Source organism: Chiloscyllium plagiosum, unplaced genomic scaffold (assembly GCF_037043375.1).
Source record: "Chiloscyllium plagiosum isolate Xiang-an unplaced genomic scaffold, Cpla_swu_hap1 HiC_scaffold_44, whole genome shotgun sequence".
Taxonomy (NCBI): Eukaryota; Metazoa; Chordata; class Chondrichthyes; order Orectolobiformes; family Hemiscylliidae; genus Chiloscyllium; species Chiloscyllium plagiosum.
In genome coordinates, this window is record NW_028270182.1 from 5,045,242 (window position 1) to 5,067,815 (window position 22,574).

Genomic DNA, 22,574 nt, shown 5'->3' on the forward strand with positions numbered 1-22,574 from the left:
GTGAAACAGCTCCACCTGGGGACCACAGGGCAGCGAAACAGCTCCACCTGGGGACCGCAGGGCAGTGAAACAGCTCCACCTGGGGACCGCAGGGCAGTGAAACAGCTCCACCTGGGGACCGCAGGGCAGTGAAACAGCTCCACCTGGGGACCACAGGGCAGTGAAACAGCTCCACCTGGGGACCGCGGGGCAGTGAAACAGCTCCACCTGGGGACCGCGGGGAAGGGAAACAGCTCCACCTGGGGAACGCAAACCTGTGAAACAGCCCCACCTGGGAACCGCAGGGCAGTGAAACAGCTCCATCTGGGGACCTCAAAGCTGTGAAACAGCTCCACCTGGGGACCGCAGGGCAGTGAAACAGCTCAAACCTGGGGACCACAGGGCAGTGAAACAGCTCCACCTGGGGACCACAGGGCAGTGAAACAGCTCCACCTGGGGACCACAGGGCAGTGAAACAGCTCCACCTGGGGACCGCAAGGCAGTGAAACAGCTCCACCTGGGGACCGCAGGGCAGTGAAACAGCTCCACCTGGGGACCACAGGGCAGTGAAACAGCTCCACCAAGGGACCGGAAGGCAGTGAAACAGCACCACCTGGGGACCACAGATCAGTGAAACAGCTCCACCTGGGGACTGCAAGGCAGTGAAACAGCTCCACCTGGGGACCGCAGGGCAGTGAAACAGCTCCACCTGGGGACCGCAGGGCAGTGAAAAAGCTCACGCTGGGGACCGCAAAGCAGAGAAACAGCTCTACCTGGGGACCACAGGGCAGTGAAACAGCTCCACTTGGGGACCGCAGGACAGTGAAACAGCTCCACCTGGGCACCGTAAGGCAGTGAAACAGCTCCTCCTGGGGACCGCAAAGCAGTGAAACAGCTCCACCTGGGGACCGCAGTCCAGTGAAACAGCTCCTCCTGGGGACCGCAAAGCAGTGAAACAGCTCCACCTGGGGACCGCAAAGCATTGAAACAGCTCCACCTGGGGACCGCAAAGCTGTGAAACAGCTCCATCTGGGGACCTCAAAGCTGTGAAACAGCTCCACCTGGGGACCAGAGGGCAGTGAAACAGCTCCAATTCGGGACCACAGGGCAATGAAACAGCTCCACCTGGGGACCGCAAGGCAGTGAAACAGCTCCACCTGGTGACTGCAGGGCAGTGAAACAGCTCCACCTGGGGACCGTAAGGCAGTGAAACAGCTCCACCTGGGGACCGCAGGGCAGTGAAACAGCTCCACCTGGGGACCGCAAGGCAGTGAAACAGCTCCACCTGGTGACTGCAGGGCAGTGAAACAGCTCCACGTGGGGACCGCAAAGTAGTGAAACAGCTCCCCCTGGGGACCGCAGGGCAGTGAAATAGCTCCACCTGGGGACCACAAGGCAGTGAAACAGCTCCACCTGGGGACCGCAGTGCAGTGAAACAGCTCCACCTCGGGACCACAGGGAAGTGAAACAGCTCCTCCTGGGGACCGCAGGGCAGTGAAACAGATCCACCTGGGGACCGCAAGGCAGTGAAACAGCTCCACCTGGTGACTGCAGGGCAGTGAAACAGCTCCACCTGGGGACCGCAAGGCAGTGAAACAGCTCCACCTGGTGACTGCAGGGCAGTGAAACAGCTCCACCTGGGGACCGCAAAGTAGTGAAACAGCTCCCTCTGGGGACCGCAGGGCAGTGAAATAGCTCCACCTGGGGACCACAAGGCAGTGAAACAGCTCCACCTGGGGACCGCAGTGCAGTGAAACAGCTCCACCTCGGGACCACAGGGAAGTGAAACAGCTCCTCCTGGGGACCGCAGGGCAGTGAAACAGATCCACCTAGGGACCACAGGGCAGTGAAACAGCTCCACCTGGGGACCGCAGGGCAGTGAAACAGCTCCACCTGGGGACCACAAGGCAGTGAAACAGCCCCACCTGGGGACAGCAGGGCAGGGAAGCAGCTCCATCTGGGGACCTCAAAGCTGTGAAACAGCTCCACCTGGGGACCATAGGGCAGTGAAACAGCTCCAATTGGGGACCGCAGGGCAGTGAAACAGCTCCACCTGGGGACCAAAAGGCAGTGAAACAGCTCCACCTGGGGACCACAGGGCAGTCAAACAGCTCCACCTGGGGACCGCAAGGCAGTGAAACAGCTCCACCTGGGGACCACAGGGCAGTGAAACAGCTCCACCTGGGGACCTCTGGGCAGTGAAACAGCTCCTCCTGGGGCCCGCAGTCCAGTGAAACAGCTCCACCTGGGAACCACAAGGAAGTCAAACAGCTCCACCTGGGCACCGTAGGGCAGTGCAACAGCTCCACCTGGGGACCGCAGGGCAGCGAAACAGCTCCACCTGGGGACCGTAAGGCAGGGAAACAGCTCCACCTGGGGACCACAAGGCAGTAAAACAGCTCCACCTGGGGACCGCAGGGCAGAGAAACAGCTCCTCCTGGGGCCCGCAGTCCAGTGAAACAGCTCCACCTGGGGACCACAAGGCAGTGAAACAGCTCCACCTGGGGACCGCAAGGCAGTGAAACAGCTTCACCTGGGGACCGCAAAGCAGTGCAACAGCTCCACCTGGGGACGGCAGGGCAGTGAAACAGCTTCACCTGGGGACCGCAGGGCAGCGAAACAGCTCCACCTGGGGACCTCAGGGCAGTGAAACAGCTCCACCTGGGGACCACAGGGCAGTGAAACAGCTCCACCTGGGGACCACAGGGCAGTGAAACAGCTCCACCTGGGGACCGCAGGGCAGTGAAACAGCTCCACCTGGGGACCGCAGGGCAGTGAAACAGCTCCACCTGGGGACCGCAGGGCAGTGAAACAGCTCCACCTGGGGACCGCAGGGCAGTGAAACAGCTCCACCTGGGGACCGCAGGGCAGTGAAACAGCTCCACCTGGGGACCACAGGGCAGTGAAACAGCTCCACCTAGGGACCGGAAAGCAGTGAAACAGCTCCACCTGGGGACCACAGAACAGTGAAACAGCTCCAGCTGGGGACCACAAAGCAGTGAAACAGCTCCAGCTGGGGACCGCAGGGCAGTGAAACAGCTCCACCTGGGGACCACAGGGCAGTGAAACAGCAACTCCTTGGGACCGCACGGCAGTGAAATAGCTCCACCTGGGGACCGCAGGGCAGTGAAACAGCTCCACCTGGGGACCACAGGGCAGTGAAACAGCTCCACCTAGGGACCGGAAAGCAGTGAAACAGCTCCACCTGGGGACCACAGAACAGTGAAACAGCTCCAGCTGGGGACCACAAAGCAGTGAAACAGCTCCAGCTGGGGACCGGAAGGCAGTGAAACAGCTCCACCTGGGGACCACAGGGCAGCGAAACAGCTCCACCTGGGGACCGCAGGGCAGTGAAACAGCTCCACCTGGGGACCGCAGGGCAGTGAAACAGCTCCACCTGGGGACCGCAGGGCAGTGAAACAGCTCCACCTGGGGACCACAGGGCAGTGAAACAGCTCCACCTGGGGACCGCGGGGCAGTGAAACAGCTCCACCTGGGGACCGCGGGGAAGGGAAACAGCTCCACCTGGGGAACGCAAACCTGTGAAACAGCCCCACCTGGGAACCGCAGGGCAGTGAAACAGCTCCATCTGGGGACCTCAAAGCTGTGAAACAGCTCCACCTGGGGACCGCAGGGCAGTGAAACAGCTCAAACCTGGGGACCACAGGGCAGTGAAACAGCTCCACCTGGGGACCACAGGGCAGTGAAACAGCTCCACCTGGGGACCACAGGGCAGTGAAACAGCTCCACCTGGGGACCGCAAGGCAGTGAAACAGCTCCACCTGGGGACCGCAGGGCAGTGAAACAGCTCCACCTGGGGACCACAGGGCAGTGAAACAGCTCCACCAAGGGACCGGAAGGCAGTGAAACAGCACCACCTGGGGACCACAGATCAGTGAAACAGCTCCACCTGGGGACTGCAAGGCAGTGAAACAGCTCCACCTGGGGACCGCAGGGCAGTGAAACAGCTCCACCTGGGGACCGCAGGGCAGTGAAAAAGCTCACGCTGGGGACCGCAAAGCAGAGAAACAGCTCTACCTGGGGACCACAGGGCAGTGAAACAGCTCCACTTGGGGACCGCAGGACAGTGAAACAGCTCCACCTGGGGACCGCATGGCAGTGAAACAGCTCCACCTGGGTACCACAAGGCAGCGAAACAGGTCCACCTGGGGACCGCAGGGCAGTGAAACAGCTCCACCTGGGGACCGCAGGGCAGTGAAACAGCTCCACCTGGAGACCAGAGGGCAGTGAAACAGCTCCACCTGGCGACCGCAAAGCAGTACAACAGCTCAACCTGGGGACCACAGGGCAGTGAAACAGCTCCTCCTGGGGACCGCAGTCCAGTGAAACAGCTCCACCTGGGGACCACAAACCTGTGAAACAACTCCACCTGGGGACCACAGGGCAGTGAAACAGCTCCACCTGGGGACTTCAGGGAAGTGAAACAGCTCCACCTGGGGACCACAAGGCAGTAAAACAGCACCACCTGGGGACCGCAGGGCAGTGAAACAGCTCCACCTCGGGACCACAGGGCAGTGAAACAGCTCCACCTGGGGACTGCAGGGAAGTGAAACAGCTCCACCTGGGGACCACAAGGCAGCGAAACAACTCCACCTGGGGACCACAGGGCAGTGAAACAGCTCCACCTGGGGACCGCAGGGCAGTGAAAGAGCTCCACCTGGGGACCACGGGGCAGTGCAACAGCTCCACGTGGGGACCGCAAAGCAGTGAAACAGCTCCATCTGGGGACCACAGGGCAGTGAAACAGCTCCACCTGGGGACCACAGGGCAGTGAAACAGCTCCACCTGGGGACCACAGAACAGTGAAACAGCTCCACCTGGGGACCACAGAACAGTGAAACAACTCATCCTGGGGACCGCAAAGCATTGAAACAGCTCCACCTGAGGACCACAGAACAGTGAAACAGCTCCACCTAGGGACCGCAAAGCAGTGAAACAGCTCCACCTGGGGACCGCAAAGCATTGAAACAGCTCGACCTGGGGACCGCAGGGCAGCGAAACAGCTCCACCTGGGGACCGCAGGGCAGGGAAACAGCTCCACCTGGCGACCACAGGGGAGTGAAATAGCTCCACCTGGCGACCACAGGGCAGTGAAACAGCTCCACCTGGGGACCGCAGGGCAGCGAAACAGCTCCACCTGGGGACTGCAGGGCAGCGAAACAGCTCCACCTGGGGACCGCAGGGCAGCGAAACAGCTCCACCTGGGGACCGCAGGGCAGGGAAACAGCTCCACCTGGGGACCGCAGGGCAGTGAAATAGCTCCACCTGGGGACTGCAGGACAGTGAAACAGCTCCATCTGGGGACCACAGGGCAGCGAAACAGCTCCACCTGGGGACCACAGGGAAGTGAAACAGCTCCACCTGGCGATCACAGGGCAGTGAAATAGCTCCACCTGGGGACTGCAGGACAGTGAAACAGCTCCATCTGGGGACCACAGGGCAGTGAAACAGCTCCACCTGGGGACCACAGGGCAGTGAAACAGCTCCACCTGGGGACCACAGGGCAGTGAAACAGCAACTCCTTGGGACCGCACGGCAGTGAAATAGCTCCACCTGGGGACCGCAGGGCAGTGAAACAGCTCCACCTGGGGACCACAGGGCAGTGAAACAGCTCCACCTAGGGACCGGAAAGCAGTGAAACAGCTCCACCTGGGGACCACAGAACAGTGAAACAGCTCCAGCTGGGGACCACAAAGCAGTGAAACAGCTCCAGCTGGGGACCGGAAGGCAGTGAAACAGCTCCACCTGGGGACCACAGGGCAGCGAAACAGCTCCACCTGGGGACCGCAGGGCAGTGAAACAGCTCCACCTGGGGACCGCAGGGCAGTGAAACAGCTCCACCTGGGGACCGCAGGGCAGTGAAACAGCTCCACCTGGGGACCACAGGGCAGTGAAACAGCTCCACCTGGGGACCGCGGGGCAGTGAAACAGCTCCACCTGGGGACCGCGGGGAAGGGAAACAGCTCCACCTGGGGAACGCAAACCTGTGAAACAGCCCCACCTGGGAACCGCAGGGCAGTGAAACAGCTCCATCTGGGGACCTCAAAGCTGTGAAACAGCTCCACCTGGGGACCGCAGGGCAGTGAAACAGCTCAAACCTGGGGACCACAGGGCAGTGAAACAGCTCCACCTGGGGACCACAGGGCAGTGAAACAGCTCCACCTGGGGACCACAGGGCAGTGAAACAGCTCCACCTGGGGACCGCAAGGCAGTGAAACAGCTCCACCTGGGGACCGCAGGGCAGTGAAACAGCTCCACCTGGGGACCACAGGGCAGTGAAACAGCTCCACCAAGGGACCGGAAGGCAGTGAAACAGCACCACCTGGGGACCACAGATCAGTGAAACAGCTCCACCTGGGGACTGCAAGGCAGTGAAACAGCTCCACCTGGGGACCGCAGGGCAGTGAAACAGCTCCACCTGGGGACCGCAGGGCAGTGAAAAAGCTCACGCTGGGGACCGCAAAGCAGAGAAACAGCTCTACCTGGGGACCACAGGGCAGTGAAACAGCTCCACTTGGGGACCGCAGGACAGTGAAACAGCTCCACCTGGGGACCGCATGGCAGTGAAACAGCTCCACCTGGGTACCACAAGGCAGCGAAACAGGTCCACCTGGGGACCGCAGGGCAGTGAAACAGCTCCACCTGGGGACCGCAGGGCAGTGAAACAGCTCCACCTGGAGACCAGAGGGCAGTGAAACAGCTCCACCTGGCGACCGCAAAGCAGTACAACAGCTCAACCTGGGGACCACAGGGCAGTGAAACAGCTCCTCCTGGGGACCGCAGTCCAGTGAAACAGCTCCACCTGGGGACCACAAACCTGTGAAACAACTCCACCTGGGGACCACAGGGCAGTGAAACAGCTCCACCTGGGGACTTCAGGGAAGTGAAACAGCTCCACCTGGGGACCACAAGGCAGTAAAACAGCACCACCTGGGGACCGCAGGGCAGTGAAACAGCTCCACCTCGGGACCACAGGGCAGTGAAACAGCTCCACCTGGGGACTGCAGGGAAGTGAAACAGCTCCACCTGGGGACCACAAGGCAGCGAAACAACTCCACCTGGGGACCACAGGGCAGTGAAACAGCTCCACCTGGGGACCTCAAAGCTGTGAAACAGCTCCACCTGGGGACCATAGGGCAGTTAAATAGCTCCACCTGGGGACCACAAGGCAGTGAAACAGCTCAACCTGGGGACCGCAGGACAGTGAAACAGCTCCACCTGGGGACCGCAGGGCAGTGAAACAGCTCCACCTGGGCACCGCCGGGCAGTGAAACAGCTCCACCTCGGGACCACAGGGAAGTGAATCAGCTCCTCCTGGGGACCGCAGGGCAGTGAAACAGATCCACCTGGGGACCGCAAGGCAGTGAAACAGCTCCACCTGGTGACTGCAGGGCAGTGAAACAGCTCCACCTGGGGACCGCAAGGCAGTGAAACAGATCCACCTGGGGACCGCAAGGCAGTGAAACAGCTCCACCTGGTGACTGCAGGGCAGTGAAACAGCTCCACCTGGGGACCGCAAGGCAGTGAAACAGCTCCACCTGGTGACTGCAGGGCAGTGAAATAGCTCCACCTGGGGACCGCAAAGTAGTGAAACAGCTCCCCCTGGGGACCGCTAGGCAGTGAAATAGCTCCACCTGTGGACCACAAGGCAGTGAAACAGCTCCACCTGGGGACCGCAGTGCAGTGAAACAGCTCCACCTCGGGACCACAGGCAAGTGAAACAGCTCCACCTGGGAACCACAGGGCAGTGAAACAGCTCCACCTGGGGACCGCAGGGCAGTGAAACAGCTCCACCTGGGGACCGCAGGGCAGTGAAACAGCTCCACCTGGGGACAGCAGGGCAGTGAAACAGCTCCACCTGGGGTCAGCAGGGCAGGGAAACAGCTCCATCTGGGGACCTCAAAGCTGTGAAACAGCTCCACCTGGGGACCATAGGGCAGTGAAACAGCTCCAATTGGGGACCGCAGGGCAGTGAAACAGCTCCACCTGGGGACCAAAAGGCAGTGAAACAGCTCCACCTGGGGACCACAGGGCAGTCAAACAGCTCCACCTGGGGACCACAGGGCAGTCAAACAGCTCCACCTGGGGACCGCAAGGCAGTGAAACAGCTCCACCTGGGGACCACAGGGCAGTGAAACAGCTCCACCTGGGGACCACAAGGCAGTGAAACAGCTCCACCTGGGGACCTCTGGGCAGTGAAACAGCTCCTCCTGGGGCCCGCAGTCCAGTGAAACAGCTCCACCTGGGAACCACAAGGAAGTCAAACAGCTCCACCTGGGCACCGTAGGGCAGTGCAACAGCTCCACCTGGGGACCACAAGGCAGTGAAACAGCTCCACCTGGGGACCGCAAGGCAGTGAAACAGCTTCACCTGGGGACCGCAAAGCAGTGCAACAGCTCCACCTGGGGACGGCAGGGCAGTGAAACAGCTCCACCTGGGGACCGCAGGGCAGCAAAACAACTCCACCTGGGGACCGAAGGGCTGTGAAACAGCTCCACCTGGGGACCGCAAAGCAGTGCAACAGCTCCACCTGGAGACCGCAAAGCAGTGCAACATCTCCACCTGGGGACCGTAGGGCAGGGAAACAGCTCCACCTGGGGACCACAAGGCAGTAAAACAGCTCCACCTGGGGACCGCAGGGCAGAGAAACAGCTCCTCCTGGGGCCCGCAGTCCAGTGAAACAGCTCCACCTGGGGACCGCAGGGCAGCAAAACAACTCCACCTGGGGACCGCAGGGCAGTGAAACAGCTCCACCTGGGGACCGCGGGGCAGTGAAACAGCTCCACCTGGGGACCGCAAAGCAGTGCAACAGCTCCACCTGGGGACCGCAGAGCAGTGAAACAGCTCCACCTGGGGACCACAGTGCAGCAAAACAACTCCACCTGGGGACCGCAAAGCAGTGAAACAGCTCCACCTCGGGACCACAGGGCAGTGAAACAGCTCCTCCTGGGGATCGCAATCCAGTTAAACAGCTCCACCTGGGGACCACAAACCTGTGAAACAACTCCACCTGGGGACCGCAGAGCAGTGAAACAGCTCCACCTGGGGACAGCAGGGCAGTGTAACAGCTCCACCTGGGGACCATAGGGCAGTGAAACATCTCCAATTGGGGACCGCAGGGCAGTGAAACAGCTCCACCTGGGGACCACAAGGCAGTGAAACAGCTCCACCTGGGGACCACAAGGCAGTGAAACAGCTCCACCTGGGGACCGCAGGGCAGTGAAACAGCTCCTCCTGGGGCCCGCAGTCCAGTGAAACAGCTCCACCTGGGGACCGCAGGGCAGTGAAACAGCTCCACCTGGGGACCGCAAAGCAGTGCAACAGCTCCACCTGGGGACCGCAGAGCAGTGAAACAGCTCCACCTGGGGACCGCAGTGCAGCAAAACAACTCCACCTGGGGACCGCAAAGCAGTGAAACAGCTCCAAGTCGGGACCACAGGGCAGTGAAACAGCTCCTCCTGGGGACCGCAATTCGGTTAAACAGCTCCACCTGGTGACCACAAACCTGTGAAACAACTCCACCTGGGGACCGCAGAGCAGTGAAACAGCTCCACCTGGGGACCGCAGGGCAGTGTAACAGCTCCACCTGGAGACCATAGGGCAGTGAAACATCTCCAATTGGGGACCGCAGGGCAGTGAAACAGCTCCACCTGGGGACCACAAGGCAGTGAAACAGCTCCACCTGGGGACAACAGGGCAGTGAAACAGCTCCTCCTGGGGCCCGCAGTCCAGTGAAACAGCTCCACCTGGGAACCACAAGGCAGTGAAACAGCTCCACCTGGGGAACGCAAAGCTGTGAAACAGCTCCACCTGGGGACCACAGGGCAGTGAAACAGCTCCACCTGTGGACCGCGTGGCAGTGAAACAGCTCCACCTGTGGAACGCAAAGCTGTGAAACAGCTCCACCTGGGAACCGCAGGGCAGTGAAACAGCTCCATCTGGGGACCTCAAAGCTGTGAAACAGCTCCACCTGGGGACCGCAGGGCAGTGAAACAGCTCCACCTGGGGACCACAAGGCAGTGAAACAGCTCCACCTGGGGACCACAGGGCAGAGAAACAGCTCCACCTGGGCACCGTAAGGCAGTGAAACAGCTCCTCCTGGGGACCGCAAAGCAGTGAAACAGCTCCACCTGGGGACCGCAGTCCAGTGAAACAGCTCCTCCTGGGGACCGCAAAGCAGTGAAACAGCTCCACCTGGGGACCGCAAAGCATTGAAACAGCTCCACCTGGGGACCACAGGGCAGTGATACAGCTCCACCTGGGGACCGCAAAGCTGTGAAACAGCTCCATCTGGGGACCTCAAAGCTGTGAAACAGCTCCACCTGGGGACCAGAGGGCAGTGAAACAGCTCCAATTCGGGACCACAGGGCAATGAAACAGCTCCACCTGGGGACCGCAAGGCAGTGAAACAGCTCCACCTGGGGACCACAGCGCAGTGAAACAACTCCACCTGGGGACCACAAGGCGGTGAAACAGCTTCACCTGGGGACCGGAAGGCAGTGAAACAGCTCCACCTGGTGACTGCAGGGCAGTGAAACAGCTCCACCTGGGGACCGCAAGACAGTGAAACAGCTCCACCTGGTGACTGCAGGGCAGTGAAACAGCTCCACCTGGGGACCGCAAGGCAGTGAAACAGCTCCACCTGGTGACTGCAGGGCAGTGAAATAGCTCCACCTGGGGACCGCAAAGTAGTGAAACAGCTCCCCCTGGGGACTACAGGGCAGTGAAATAGCTCCACCTGGGGACCACAAGGCAGTGAAACAGCTCCACCTGGGGACCGCAGTGCAGTGAAACAGCTCCACCTCGGGACCACAGGTAAGTGAAACAGCTCCTCCTGGGGACCGCAGGGCAGTGAAACAGATCCACCTGGGGACCGCAAGGCAGTGAAACAGCTCCACCTGGTGACTGCAGGGCAGTGAAACAGCTCCACCTGGGGACCGCAAGGCAGTGAAACAGCTCCACCTGGTGACTGCAGGGCAGTGAAACAGCTCCACCTGGGGACCGCAAAGTAGTGAAACAGCTCCCCCTGGGGACCGCAGGGCAGTGAAATAGCTCCACCTGGGGACCACAAGGCAGTGAAACAGCTCCACCTGGGGACCGCAGTGCAGTGAAACACCTCCACCTCGGGACCACAGGGAAGTGAAACAGCTCCTCCTGGGGACCGCAGGGCAGTGAAACAGATCCACCTGGGGACCACAGGGCAGTGAAACAGCTCCACCTGGGGACCGCAGGGCAGTGAAACAGCTCCACCTGGGGACCGCAGGGCAGTGAAACAGCTCCACCTGGGGACAGCAGGGCAGTGAAACAGCTCCACCTGGGGACAGCAGGGCAGGGAAACAGCTCCATCTGGGGACCTCAAAGCTGTGAAACAGCTCCACCTGGGGACCATAGGGCAGTGAAACAGCTCCAATTGGGGACCGCAGGGCAGTGAAACAGCTCCACCTGGGGACCAAAAGGCAGTGAAACAGCTCCACCTGGGGATCACAGGGCAGTCAAACAGCTCCACCTGGGGACCGCAAGGCAGTGAAACAGCTCCACCTGGGGACCACAGGGCAGTGAAACAGCTCCACCTGGGGACCACAAGGCAGTGAAACAGCTCCACCTGGGGACCTCTGGGCAGTGAAACAGCTCCTCCTGGGGCCCGCAGTCCAGTGAAACAGCTCCACCTGGGAACCACAAGGAAGTCAAACAGCTCCACCTGGGCACCGTAGGGCAGTGCAACAGCTCCACCTGGGGACCGCAGGGCAGCGGAACAGCTCCACCTAGGGACCGTAAGGCAGGGAAACAGCTCCACCTGGGGCCCGCAGTCCAGTGAAACAGCTCCACCTGGGGACCACAAGGCAGTGAAACAGCTCCACCTGGGGACCGCAAGGCAGTGAAACAGCTTCACCTGGGGACCGCAAAGCAGTGCAACAGCTCCACCTGGGGACGGCAGGGCAGTGAAACAGCTCCACCTGGGGACCGCAGGGCAGCAAAACAACTCCACCTGGGGACCGAAGGGCAGTGAAACAGCTCCACCTGGGGACCGCAAAGCAGTGCAACAGCTCCACCTGGAGACCGCAAAGCAGTGTAACAGCTCCACCTGGGGACCGTAGGGCAGGGAAACAGCTCCACCTGGGGACCACAAGGCAGTGAAACAGCTCCACCTGGGGACCGCAAGGCAGTGAAACAGCTTCACCTGGGGACCGCAATGCAGTGCAACAGCTCCACCTGGGGACGGCAGGGTAGTGAAACAGCTCCACCTGGGGACCGCAGGGCAGCAAAACAACTCCACCTGGGGACCGCAGGGCAGTGAAACAGCTCCTCCTGGGGACCGCAGGGCAGTGAAACAGCTCCACCTGGGGACCGCAAAGCAGTGCAACAGCTCCACCTGGGGACCGCAGAGCAGTGAAACAGCTCCACCTGGGGACCGCAGTGCAGCAAAACAACTCCACCTGGGGACCGCAAAGCAGTGAAACAGCTCCACCTCGGGACCACAGGGCAGTGAAACAGCTCCTCCTGGGGACCGCAATCCAGTTAAACAGCTCCACCTGGGGACCACAAACCTGTGAAACAACTCCACCTGGGGACCGCAGAGCAGTGAAACAGCTCCACCTGGGGACCGCAGGGCAGTGTAACAGCTCCACCTGGGGACCATAGGGCAGTGAAACATCTCCAATTGGGGACCGCAGGGCAGTGAAACAGCTCCACCTGGGGACCACAAGGCAGTGAAACAGCTCCACCTGGGGACCACAAGGCAGTGAAACAGCTCCACCTGGGGACAACAGGGCAGTGAAACAGCTCCTCCTGGGGCCCGCAGTCCAGTGAAACAGCTCCACCTGGGAACCACAAGGCAGTGAAACAGCTCCACCTGGGGAACGCAAAGCTGTGAAACAGCTCCACCTGGGGACCATAGGTCAGTGAAACATCTCCAATTGGGGACCGCAGGGCAGTGAAACAGCTCCACCTAGGGACCACAAGGCAGTGAAACAGCTCCACCTGGGGACCACAAGGCAGTGAAACAGCTCCACCTGGGGACCTCAGGGCAGTGAAACAGCTCCTCCTGGGGCCCGCAGTCCAGTGAAACAGCTCCACCTGGGAACCACAAGGCAGTGAAACAGCTCCAACTGGGCACCGTAGGGCAGTGCAATGGCACCACCTGGGGACCGAAGTGCAGTGAAACAGCTCCACCTGGGGACCGCAAAGCAGTGCAACAGCTCCACCTAGGGACCACAGAGCAGGGAAACAGCTCCACCTGGGGACCGCAGGGCAGCGAAACAGCTCCAACTGGGGACCGTAGGGCAGGGAAACAGCTCCACCTGGGGACCACAAGGCAGTAAAACAGCTCCACCTGGGGACCGCAGGGCAGAGAAACAGCTCCTCCTGGGGACCGCAAGGCAGTGAAACAGCTCCACCTGGTTACTGCAGGGCAGTGAAATAGCTCCACCTGGGGACTGCAAAGTAGTGAAACAGCTCCCCCTGGAAACCGCAGGGCAGTGAAACAGCTCCACCTGGGGACCGCAGTGCAGTGAAACAGCTCCACCTCGGGACCACAGGGAAGTGAAACAGCTCCTCCTGGGGACCGCAGGGCAGTGAAACAGATCCACCTGGGGACCGCAGGGCAGTGAAACAGATCCTCCTGGGGACCGCAGGGCAGTGAAACAGATCCTCCTGGGGACCGCAAGGCAGTGAAACAGCTCCACCTGGTGACTGCAGGGCAGTGAAACAGCTCCACCTGGGGACCGCAAGGCAGCGAAACAGCTCCACCTGGTGACTGCAGGGCAGTGAAACAGCTCCACCTGGGGACCGCAAAGTAGTGAAACAGCTCCCCCTGGGGACCGCAGGGTAGTGAAACAGCTCCCCCTGGGGACCGCAGGGCAGTGAAATAGCTCCACCTGGGGACCACAAGGCAGTGAAACAGCTCCACCTGGGGACCGCAGTGCAGTGAAACACCTCCACCTCGGGACCACAGGGAAGTGAAACAGCTCCTCCTGGGGACCGCAGGGCAGTGAAACAGATCCACCTGGGGACCACAGGGCAGTAAAACAGCTCCACCTGGGGACCGCAGGGCAGTGAAACAGCTCCACCTGGGGACCACAGGGCAGTGAAACAGCTCCACCTGGGGACCATAGGGCAGTGAAACAGCTCCAATTGGGGACCGCAGGGCAGTGAAACAGCTCCACCTGGGGACCAAAAGGCAGTGAAACAGCTCCACCTGGGGACCACAGGGCAGTCAAACAGCTCCACCTGGGGACCGCAAGGCAGTGAAACAGCTCCACCTGGGGACCACAGGGCAGTGAAACAGCTCCACCTGGGGACCACAAGGCAGTGAAACAGCTCCACCTGGGGACCTCTGGGCAGTGAAACAGCTCCTCCTGGGGCCCGCAGTCCAGTGAAACAGCTCCACCTGGGAACCACAAGGAAGTCAAACAGCTCCACCTGGGCACCGTAGGGCAGTGCAACAGCTCCACCTGGGGACCGCAGGGCAGCGAAACAGCTCCACCTAGGGACCGTAAGGCAGGGAAACAGCTCCACCTGGGGCCCGCAGTCCAGTGAAACAGCTCCACCTGGGGACCACAAGGCAGTGAAACAGCTCCACCTGGGGACCGCAAGGCAGTGAAACAGCTTCACCTGGGGACCGCAAAGCAGTGCAACAGCTCCACCTGGGGACGGCAGGGCAGTGAAACAGCTCCACCTGGGGACCGCAGGGCAGCAAAACAACTCCACCTGGGGACCGAAGGGCAGTGAAACAGCTCCACCTGGGGACCGCAAAGCAGTGCAACAGCTCCACCTGGAGACCGCAGGGCAGCGAAACAGCTCCAACTGGGGACCGTAGGGCAGGGAAACAGCTCCACCTGGGGACCACAAGGCAGTAAAACAGCTCCACCTGGGGACCGCAGGGCAGAGAAACAGCTCCTCCTGGGGCCCGCAGTCCAGTAAAACAGCTCCACCTGGGGACCACAAGGCAGTGCAACAGCTCCACCTGGGGACCGCAGAGCAGTGAAACAGCTCCACCTGGGGACCGCAGGGCAGCAAAACAACTCCACCTGGGGACCGCAGGGCAGTGAAACAGCTCCACCTGGGCACCGCAAAGCAGTGAAACAGCTCCACCTCGGGACCACAGGGCAGTGAAACAGCTCCACCTGGGGACCGCAGGGTAGTGAAACAGCTCCACTTGGGGACCACAAGGCAGTGAAACAGCTCCACTTGGGGAATGCAAAGCTGTGAAACAGCTGCACCTGGGGACCGCAGGGCAGTGAAACAGCTCCCTCTGGGGACCTCAAAGCTGTGAAACAGCTCCACCTGGGGACCAGAGGGCAGTGAAACATCTCCAATTGGGGACCGCAGGGCAGTGAAACAACTCCACCTGGGGACCACAAGGCAGTGAAACAGCTCCACCTGGGGACCACAAGGCAGTGAAACAGCTCCACCTGGGGACCTCAGGGCAGTGAAACAGCTCCTCCTGGGGCCCGCAGTCCAGTGAAACTGCTCCACCTGGGAACCACAACACAGTGAAACAGCTCCAACTGGGCACCGTAGGGCAGTGCAATGGCACCACCTGGGGACCGAAGGGCAGTGAAACAGCTCCACCTGGGGACCGCAAAGCAGTGCAACAGCTCCACCTAGGGATCACAGAGCAGTGAAATAGCTCCACCTGGGGACCGCAGGGCAGCGAAACACCTCCACCTGGGGACTGTAATGCAGGGAAACAGCTCCACCTGGGGACCACAAGGCAGTGAAACAGCTCCACCTGGGGAGCGCAGGGCAGTGAAACAGCTCCACCTGGGGACCGCAAAGCAGTGAAACAGCTCCACCTGGGGACCACAAGGCAGTGAAACAGCTTCACCTGGGGACCGCAAAGCAGTGCAAGAGCTCCACCTGGGGACTGCAGGGCAGTGAAACAGCTCCACCTGGGGACCACAAGGCAGTGAAACAGCTCCACCTGGGGACCACAGGGCAGTGAAACAGCTCATCCTGGGGACCTCAGGGCAGTGAAACAGCTCCACCTGGGGACCACAGGGCAGTGAAACAGCTCCACCTGGGGACCGCAAAGCAGTTCAATAGCTCCACCTGGGGACCGCATGGCAGTGAAACAGCTCCACCTGGGGACCGCAGGGCAGCGAAACAACTCCACCTGGGGACCGCAGGGCAGTGAAACAGCTCCACCTGGGGACCGCAAAGCATTGCAACAGCTCCACCTGGGGACTACAGGGGAGTGAAACAGCTCCACCTCGGGACCACAGGGCAGTGAAACAGCTCCTCCTGGGGACCGCAGGGCAGTGAAACAGCTCCACCTGGGGACCACAAACCTGTGAAACAACTGTATCTGGGGACCACAGGGCAGTAAAACAGCTCCACCTGGGGACCGCAGTGCAGTGAAACACCTCCACCTGGGGAACGCAAAGCTGTGAAACAGCTCCACCTGGGGACCGCAGGGCAGTGAAACAGCTCCACCTGGGGACTTCAAAGCTGTGAAACAGCTCCACCTGGGGACCGCAATGCAGTGAAACAGCTCCAATTGCGGACCACAGGGCAGTGAAACAGCTCCACCTGGGGACCACAAGGCAGTGAAACAGCTCCACCTGGGGACCGCATGGCAGTGAAACAGCTCCACCTGGGGACCGCAAGGCAGTGAAACAGCTCCACCTGGGGACCGCAGGGCAGTGAAACAGCTCCACCTGGGGACCACAAGGCAGTGAAACAGCTCCTCCTGGGGACCACAAGGCAGTGAAACAGCTCCACCTGGGGACCGAAGGGCAGCTAATCAGCTCCACCTGGGGACCACAGGGCAGTGAAACAGCTCCACCTGGGGACCACAGGGCAGTGCAACGGCTCCACCTGGGGACCGCAGGGCAGTGAAACAGCTCCACCTGGGGACCGCAGGGCAGTGCAACAGCTCCACCTGGGGACCGCAGGGCAGTGAAACAGCTCCAGCTGGGGACCGCAAAGCAGTGAAACAGCTCCCACTGGGGACCGCACGGCAGTGAAACAGCTCCACCTGGGGTACGGAGTGCAGTGAAACAGCTCCAGCTGGGGACCGCTGGGCAGTGCAACAGCTCCACCTGGGGACCGCAAAGCAGTGAAACAGCTCCACCTGGGGACCGAAGGGCAGTGAAACAGCTCCACCTGGGGACTGCAAAGCAGTTAAACAGCTCCACCTGGGGACCGAAGGGCAGTGAAACAGCTCCACCTGGGGACTGCAAAGCAGTGAAACAGCTCCACCTGGGGACCGCAAAGCAGTGCAACAGCTCCACCTGGGGACCGCAGGGCAGCGAAACAGCTCCACCTGGGGACCAGAGGGCAGGGAAACAGCTCCACCTGGGGACCACAAGGCAGTGAAACAGCTCCACCTGGGGACCGCAGGGCAGTGAAACAGCTCCTCCTGCGGCCAGCAGTCCAGTGAAACAGCTCCCCCTGGGGACCACAAGGCAGTGAAACAGCTCCACCTGGGGAGCGCAGGGCAGTGAAACAGCTCCTTCTGCGGCCCGCAGTCCAGTGAAACAGCTCCCCCTGGGGACCCCAAGGCAGTGAAACAGCTTCACCTGGGGACCACAAAGCAGTGCAACAGCTCCCCCTGGGGACCGCAACGCAGTGCAACAGCTCCACCTGGGGACCGCAGGGCAGTGAAACAGCTCCACCTCGGGACCAAAGGGCAGTGAAACAGCTCCTCCTGGGGACCGCGGTCCAGTGAAACAGCTCCACCTGGGGACTGCACGGCAGTGAAACAGCTCCACCTGGGGACCGCAGGGCAGGGAAACAGCTCTACCTGGGGTCCGCAACGCAGTGCAACAGCTCCACCTGGGGACTGCAGGGCAGTGAAACAGCTCCACCTCGGGACCAAAGGGCAGTGAAACAGCTCCTCCTGGGGACCGCAGTCCAGTGAAACAGCTCCACCTGGGGACCACAAACCTGTGAAACAACCCCACCTGGGGACCACAAGGCAGTGAAACAGCTCCACCTGGGGACTGCAGGGCAGTGAAACAGCTCCACCTCGGGACCGCAGGGCAGTGAAAAAGCTCCTCCTGGGGACCGCGGTCCAGTGAAACAGCTCCACCTGGGGACAACAAACCTGTGAAACAACCCCACCTGGGGACCACAAGGCAGTGAAACAGCTCCACCTGGGGAATGCAAAGCTGTGAAACAGCTCCACCTGGGGACCTCAGGGCAGTGAAACAGCTCCACCTGGGGACATCAAAGCTGTGAAACAGCTCCATCTGGGGACCATAGGGCAGTGAAACAGCTCCAATTGCGGACCGCAGGGCAGCGAAACAGCTCCACCTGGGGACCACAAGGCAGTGAAACAGCTCCACCTGGGGAACGCATGGCAGTGAAACAGCTCCACCTGGGGACCACAGGGCAGTGAAACAGTTCCACCTGGGGACCACAAGGCAGTGAAACAGCTCCTCCTGGGACCACAAGGCAGTGAAACAGCTCCACCTGGGGACCGCAGGGCAGAGAATCAGATCCACCTGGGGACCGCAAAGCAGTGAAACAGCTCCACCTGGGGACCGCAGGGCAGTGAAACAGCTCCACCTGGGGACCCTAGGGTGGGGAAACAGCTCCACCTGGGGACCACAAGGCAGTGAAACAGCTCCTCCTGGCGACCGTAGTCCAGTGAAACAACTCCACCTGTGGACCACAAGGCAGTGAAACAGCTTCACCTGGGGACCGCAAAGCAGTGAAACAGCTCCACTTGGGGACCGCAAAGCAGTGAAACAGCTCCACTTGGGGACCGCAGGGCAGTGAAACAGCTCCACCTGGAGACCACAAGGCAGTGAAACAGCTCCCCCTGGGGACCACAAAGCAGTGAAACAGCTCCACTTGGGGACCGCAGGGCAGTGAAACAGCTCCTCCTGGGGACCGCAGTCCAGTGAAACAGCTCCACCTGGGGACCGCAAACCTGTGAAACAGCTCCACCTGGGGACAACAGGGCAGTGAAACAGCTCCACCTGGTGACTGCAGGGCAGTGAAACAGCTCCACCTGGGGACCACAAGGCAGTGAAACATCTCCAACTGGGGAAGGCAAAGCTGTGAAACAGCTCCACCTGGGGACCACAGGGCAGTGAAACAGCTCCACCTGGGGACCTCAAAGCTGTGAAACAGCTCCACCTGGGGACCATAGGGCAGTGAAACAGCTCCAATTGGGGACCGCAGGGCAGTGAAACAGCTCCACCTTAGGGAACAAAAGGCAGCGAAACAGCTCCACCTTGGGAACGCACGGCAGTGAAACAGCAACACCTGGGGACCGCAAGGCAGGGAAACAGCTCCACATAGAGACCACAAGGCAGTGAAACAGCTCCACCTGGGGACCGTTGGGCAGGGAAACAGCTCCACCTGGGGACCACAAGGCAGTGAAACAGCTTCACCTGGGGACCGCAGGGCAGTGAAACAGCTCCTCCTGGGGCCCGCAAAGCAGTGCAACAGCTCCACCTGGGGACCGCAGGGCAGTGAAACAGCTCCACCTGGGGACCGCAAGGCAGTGAAACAGCTCCTCCTTGGGACCGCAAAGCAGTGCAACAGCTCCACCTGGGGACCGCAGGGCAGTGAAACAGCTCCACCTGGGGACCGCAGGGCAGGGAAACAGCTCCTCCTGGGGACCGCAAAGCAGTGCAACAGCTCCACCTGGGGACCATTGGGCAGGGAAACAGCTCCACCTGGAGACTACAAGGTAGTGAAACAGCTCCACCTGGGGACTGCAGGGCAGTGAAACAGCTCCACCTGGGGACCGCAATGCAGTGCAACAGCTCCAGCTGGGGTTCGCAGGGCAGGGTAACAGCTCCACCTGGGGACCGCAGGGCAGTGAAACAGCTCCACCTGGGGACCACAGGGCAGTGAAACAGCTCCACCTGGGGAACGCAGGGCAGTGAAACAGCTCCACCTGGGGACTGCAGGGCAGTGAAACAGCTTCACCTGGGGACCACAAAGCAGTGCAACAGCTCCACCTGGGGTTCGCTGGGCAGGGAAACACCTCCACCTGGGGACCGCAGGGCAGTGAAACAGCTCCACCTGGGGACCGCAGGGCAGGGAAACAGCTCCACCTGGGGACCGCAGGGCAGTAAAGCAGCTCCACCTGGGGATGGCAGGACAGCAATACAGCTCCAGTGGGATAAACAGTTCCCTCTGGGAAATGAAGGATTTACTGCAGCCGGCATCAGCCCGAGTTAAAGAGAAATTGCTAGAAACCTACAACACAGGGCTGAGAAAGACTGGGAGTCCCCAGTGAGAACTGGGCATACTGTAATGTGTACTGATGGTCAGGCTTTGTCAGTATAAATTTCAAAGTGTGCTTGAACAGAAATACAGACCACCTCGCACACACTCATAGATTATACTCACACCAGCACAGAGTCCCACTCGAAAAGCATGGCACCATCTCACAACTCAGTTTGCTTCCTGAATTGTCGGCTGGCAGATCTGTCCCCCTTAGAGAGTTCCTGAAGAAGGGCCTGTGCCCGAAACGTCGAATCTCCTGTTCCCTGGATGTTGCCTGACCTGCTGTGCTGTTCCAGCAATAAAGTTTCAACTTTGATCTCCAGCATCTGCAGACCTCACTTTCTCCTTAGAGAGTGGGAACACCCTCGGAACTAAAGACAAACTTATCGTAGCTCAGCTGCCAGAGGAAGTGGTGGAGGCTGGTACAATTACATTTAAGAAGCATCTGGATGGGTATATGAAGAGGAAGGGTTTGGAGGGATATGGGCCGGGTGCTGGCAAATGGGACTAGATTGGGTTGGGATATCTGGTCGGCATGGACGTGTCGGACTGAAGGGTCTGTTTCCGTGCTGTACATCTCCATGACTATAACTCGCTGGTTAACCCTTCGAATCTGGGATCGAATATAAAAAAAAAGACAGGAACGATCTCATTCACATAGCTTTATTTGGGTTTTCTGGAGTCACATGACCTTAAAGCAGGCGTTCCATTGGGAAATGATAGGAATTTCAAAGCCAGCTTTCTATTGGACGCACATCTCCAGCTGGTAATGACACTTCTCAAAGGTTGGGGTTGGGGGGAGGTGAGGTTAATATACAGTTTCCAAATGTTGCTCCAGGACCAGACTTTCACTAATAGCATTCAGTATTCATTGTCTATATCGCCTGCTCTCCCTGAACACCAGCACAGCCACCAGCTGGGTATCACAGCAGGGACTGTTAGAGTGCTCTGGGTGTTTCAAACACCCTGCGTACATTAAATCATTAACAGAAGAGAAAGAAGGGCAAAAAAGAGAGAAGGGTGACAGAATAAGAGTTCAAAGTAACAACATACAGACATGCTGCGACATTAAATCAAGAGACAGAGAGAGAGAGAAGGCAACTTCTGGGCATAATGTCGCAGATCTCTATCTAATTTATTTTAATTAAAATAATTTTTTTCATTTATTTTAATTAAAAAAGTGGATTTTGAACATTGCTCCGTGCCATTGCTGGACGGGTGTGTACAGCACAACACATCTCAGCCATGTGACATCTCCAGAAATAACATCACTGCCAAATCCTCATGTCATTCTCTCACACACGCTCAGACTATCTCTCGCTCTCTCACACACACACAGACACTCTCTCTCTCTCACACAGACACTCTCTCTCTCACACAGACACTCTCTCTCTCACACAGACACTCTCTCTCTCACACAGACACTCTCTCTCACACAGACACTCTCTCTCTCACACAGACACTCTCTCTCTCTCACACAGACACTCTCTCTCTCTCACACAGACACACTCTCTCTCTCACACAGACACACTCTCTCTCTCACACAGACACTCTCTCTCTCACACAGACACTCTCTCTCACACAGACACACTCTCTCTCTCACACAGACACACTCTCTCTCTCACACAGACACACTCTCTCTCTCACACACAGACACTCTCTCTCACACACACAGACACTCTCTCTCACACACACAGACACTCTCTCTCACACACACAGACACTCTCTCTCACACACAGACACTCTCTCTCACACAGACACTCTCTCTCACACACACAGACACTCTCTCTCACACACACAGACACTCTCTCACACACACACAGACACTCTCTCTCACACACAGACACTCTCTCTCACACACAGACACACTCTCTCACACACAGACACACTCTCTCACACACAGACACTCTCTCTCACACAGACACACTCTCTCTCACACAGACACACTCTCTCTCACACAGACACACTCTCTCTCACACAGACACACTCTCTCTCACAGACACACTCTCTCTCACACAGACACACTCGCTCTCACACAGACACACTCGCGCTCTCACACAGACACTCTCTCTCTCTCACACAGACACTCTCTCTCTCACACAGACACTCTCTCTCTCACACAGACTCTCTCTCTCTCACACAGACTCTCTCTCTCTCACACAGACACTCTCTCTCTCTCTCACAGACACTCTCTCTCTCTCTCACAGACACTCTCTCTCTCTCTCACAGACACTCTCTCTCTCTCTCTCTCACAGACACTCTCTCTCTCTCTCTCTCTCACAGACACTCTCTCTCTCTCACACAGACACTCTCTCTCTCACACAGACACTCTCTCTCTCACACAGACACTCTCTCACACACAGACACTCTCTCTCACACAC

The 22,574-nt window shown here is 59.6% G+C and overlaps 1 protein-coding gene across 1 annotated transcript in view; it reads right to left on the minus strand.

Annotated features, from left to right (window-relative positions):
• LOC122548091 (somatostatin-1A-like) overlaps positions 1 to 20,514 on the minus strand; it is a 36,869-nt gene extending 16,355 nt beyond the window's left edge. Inside the window, exon 1 of the mRNA XM_043686652.2 lies at positions 20,317 to 20,514. Coding sequence (XP_043542587.2) covers positions 20,317 to 20,345 — 29 coding nt within the window. The 5' untranslated portion in view covers positions 20,346 to 20,514. The remainder of the gene's footprint in view (positions 1 to 20,316) is intronic.
• Between the last annotated feature and the right edge of the window lie 2,060 nt (positions 20,515 to 22,574).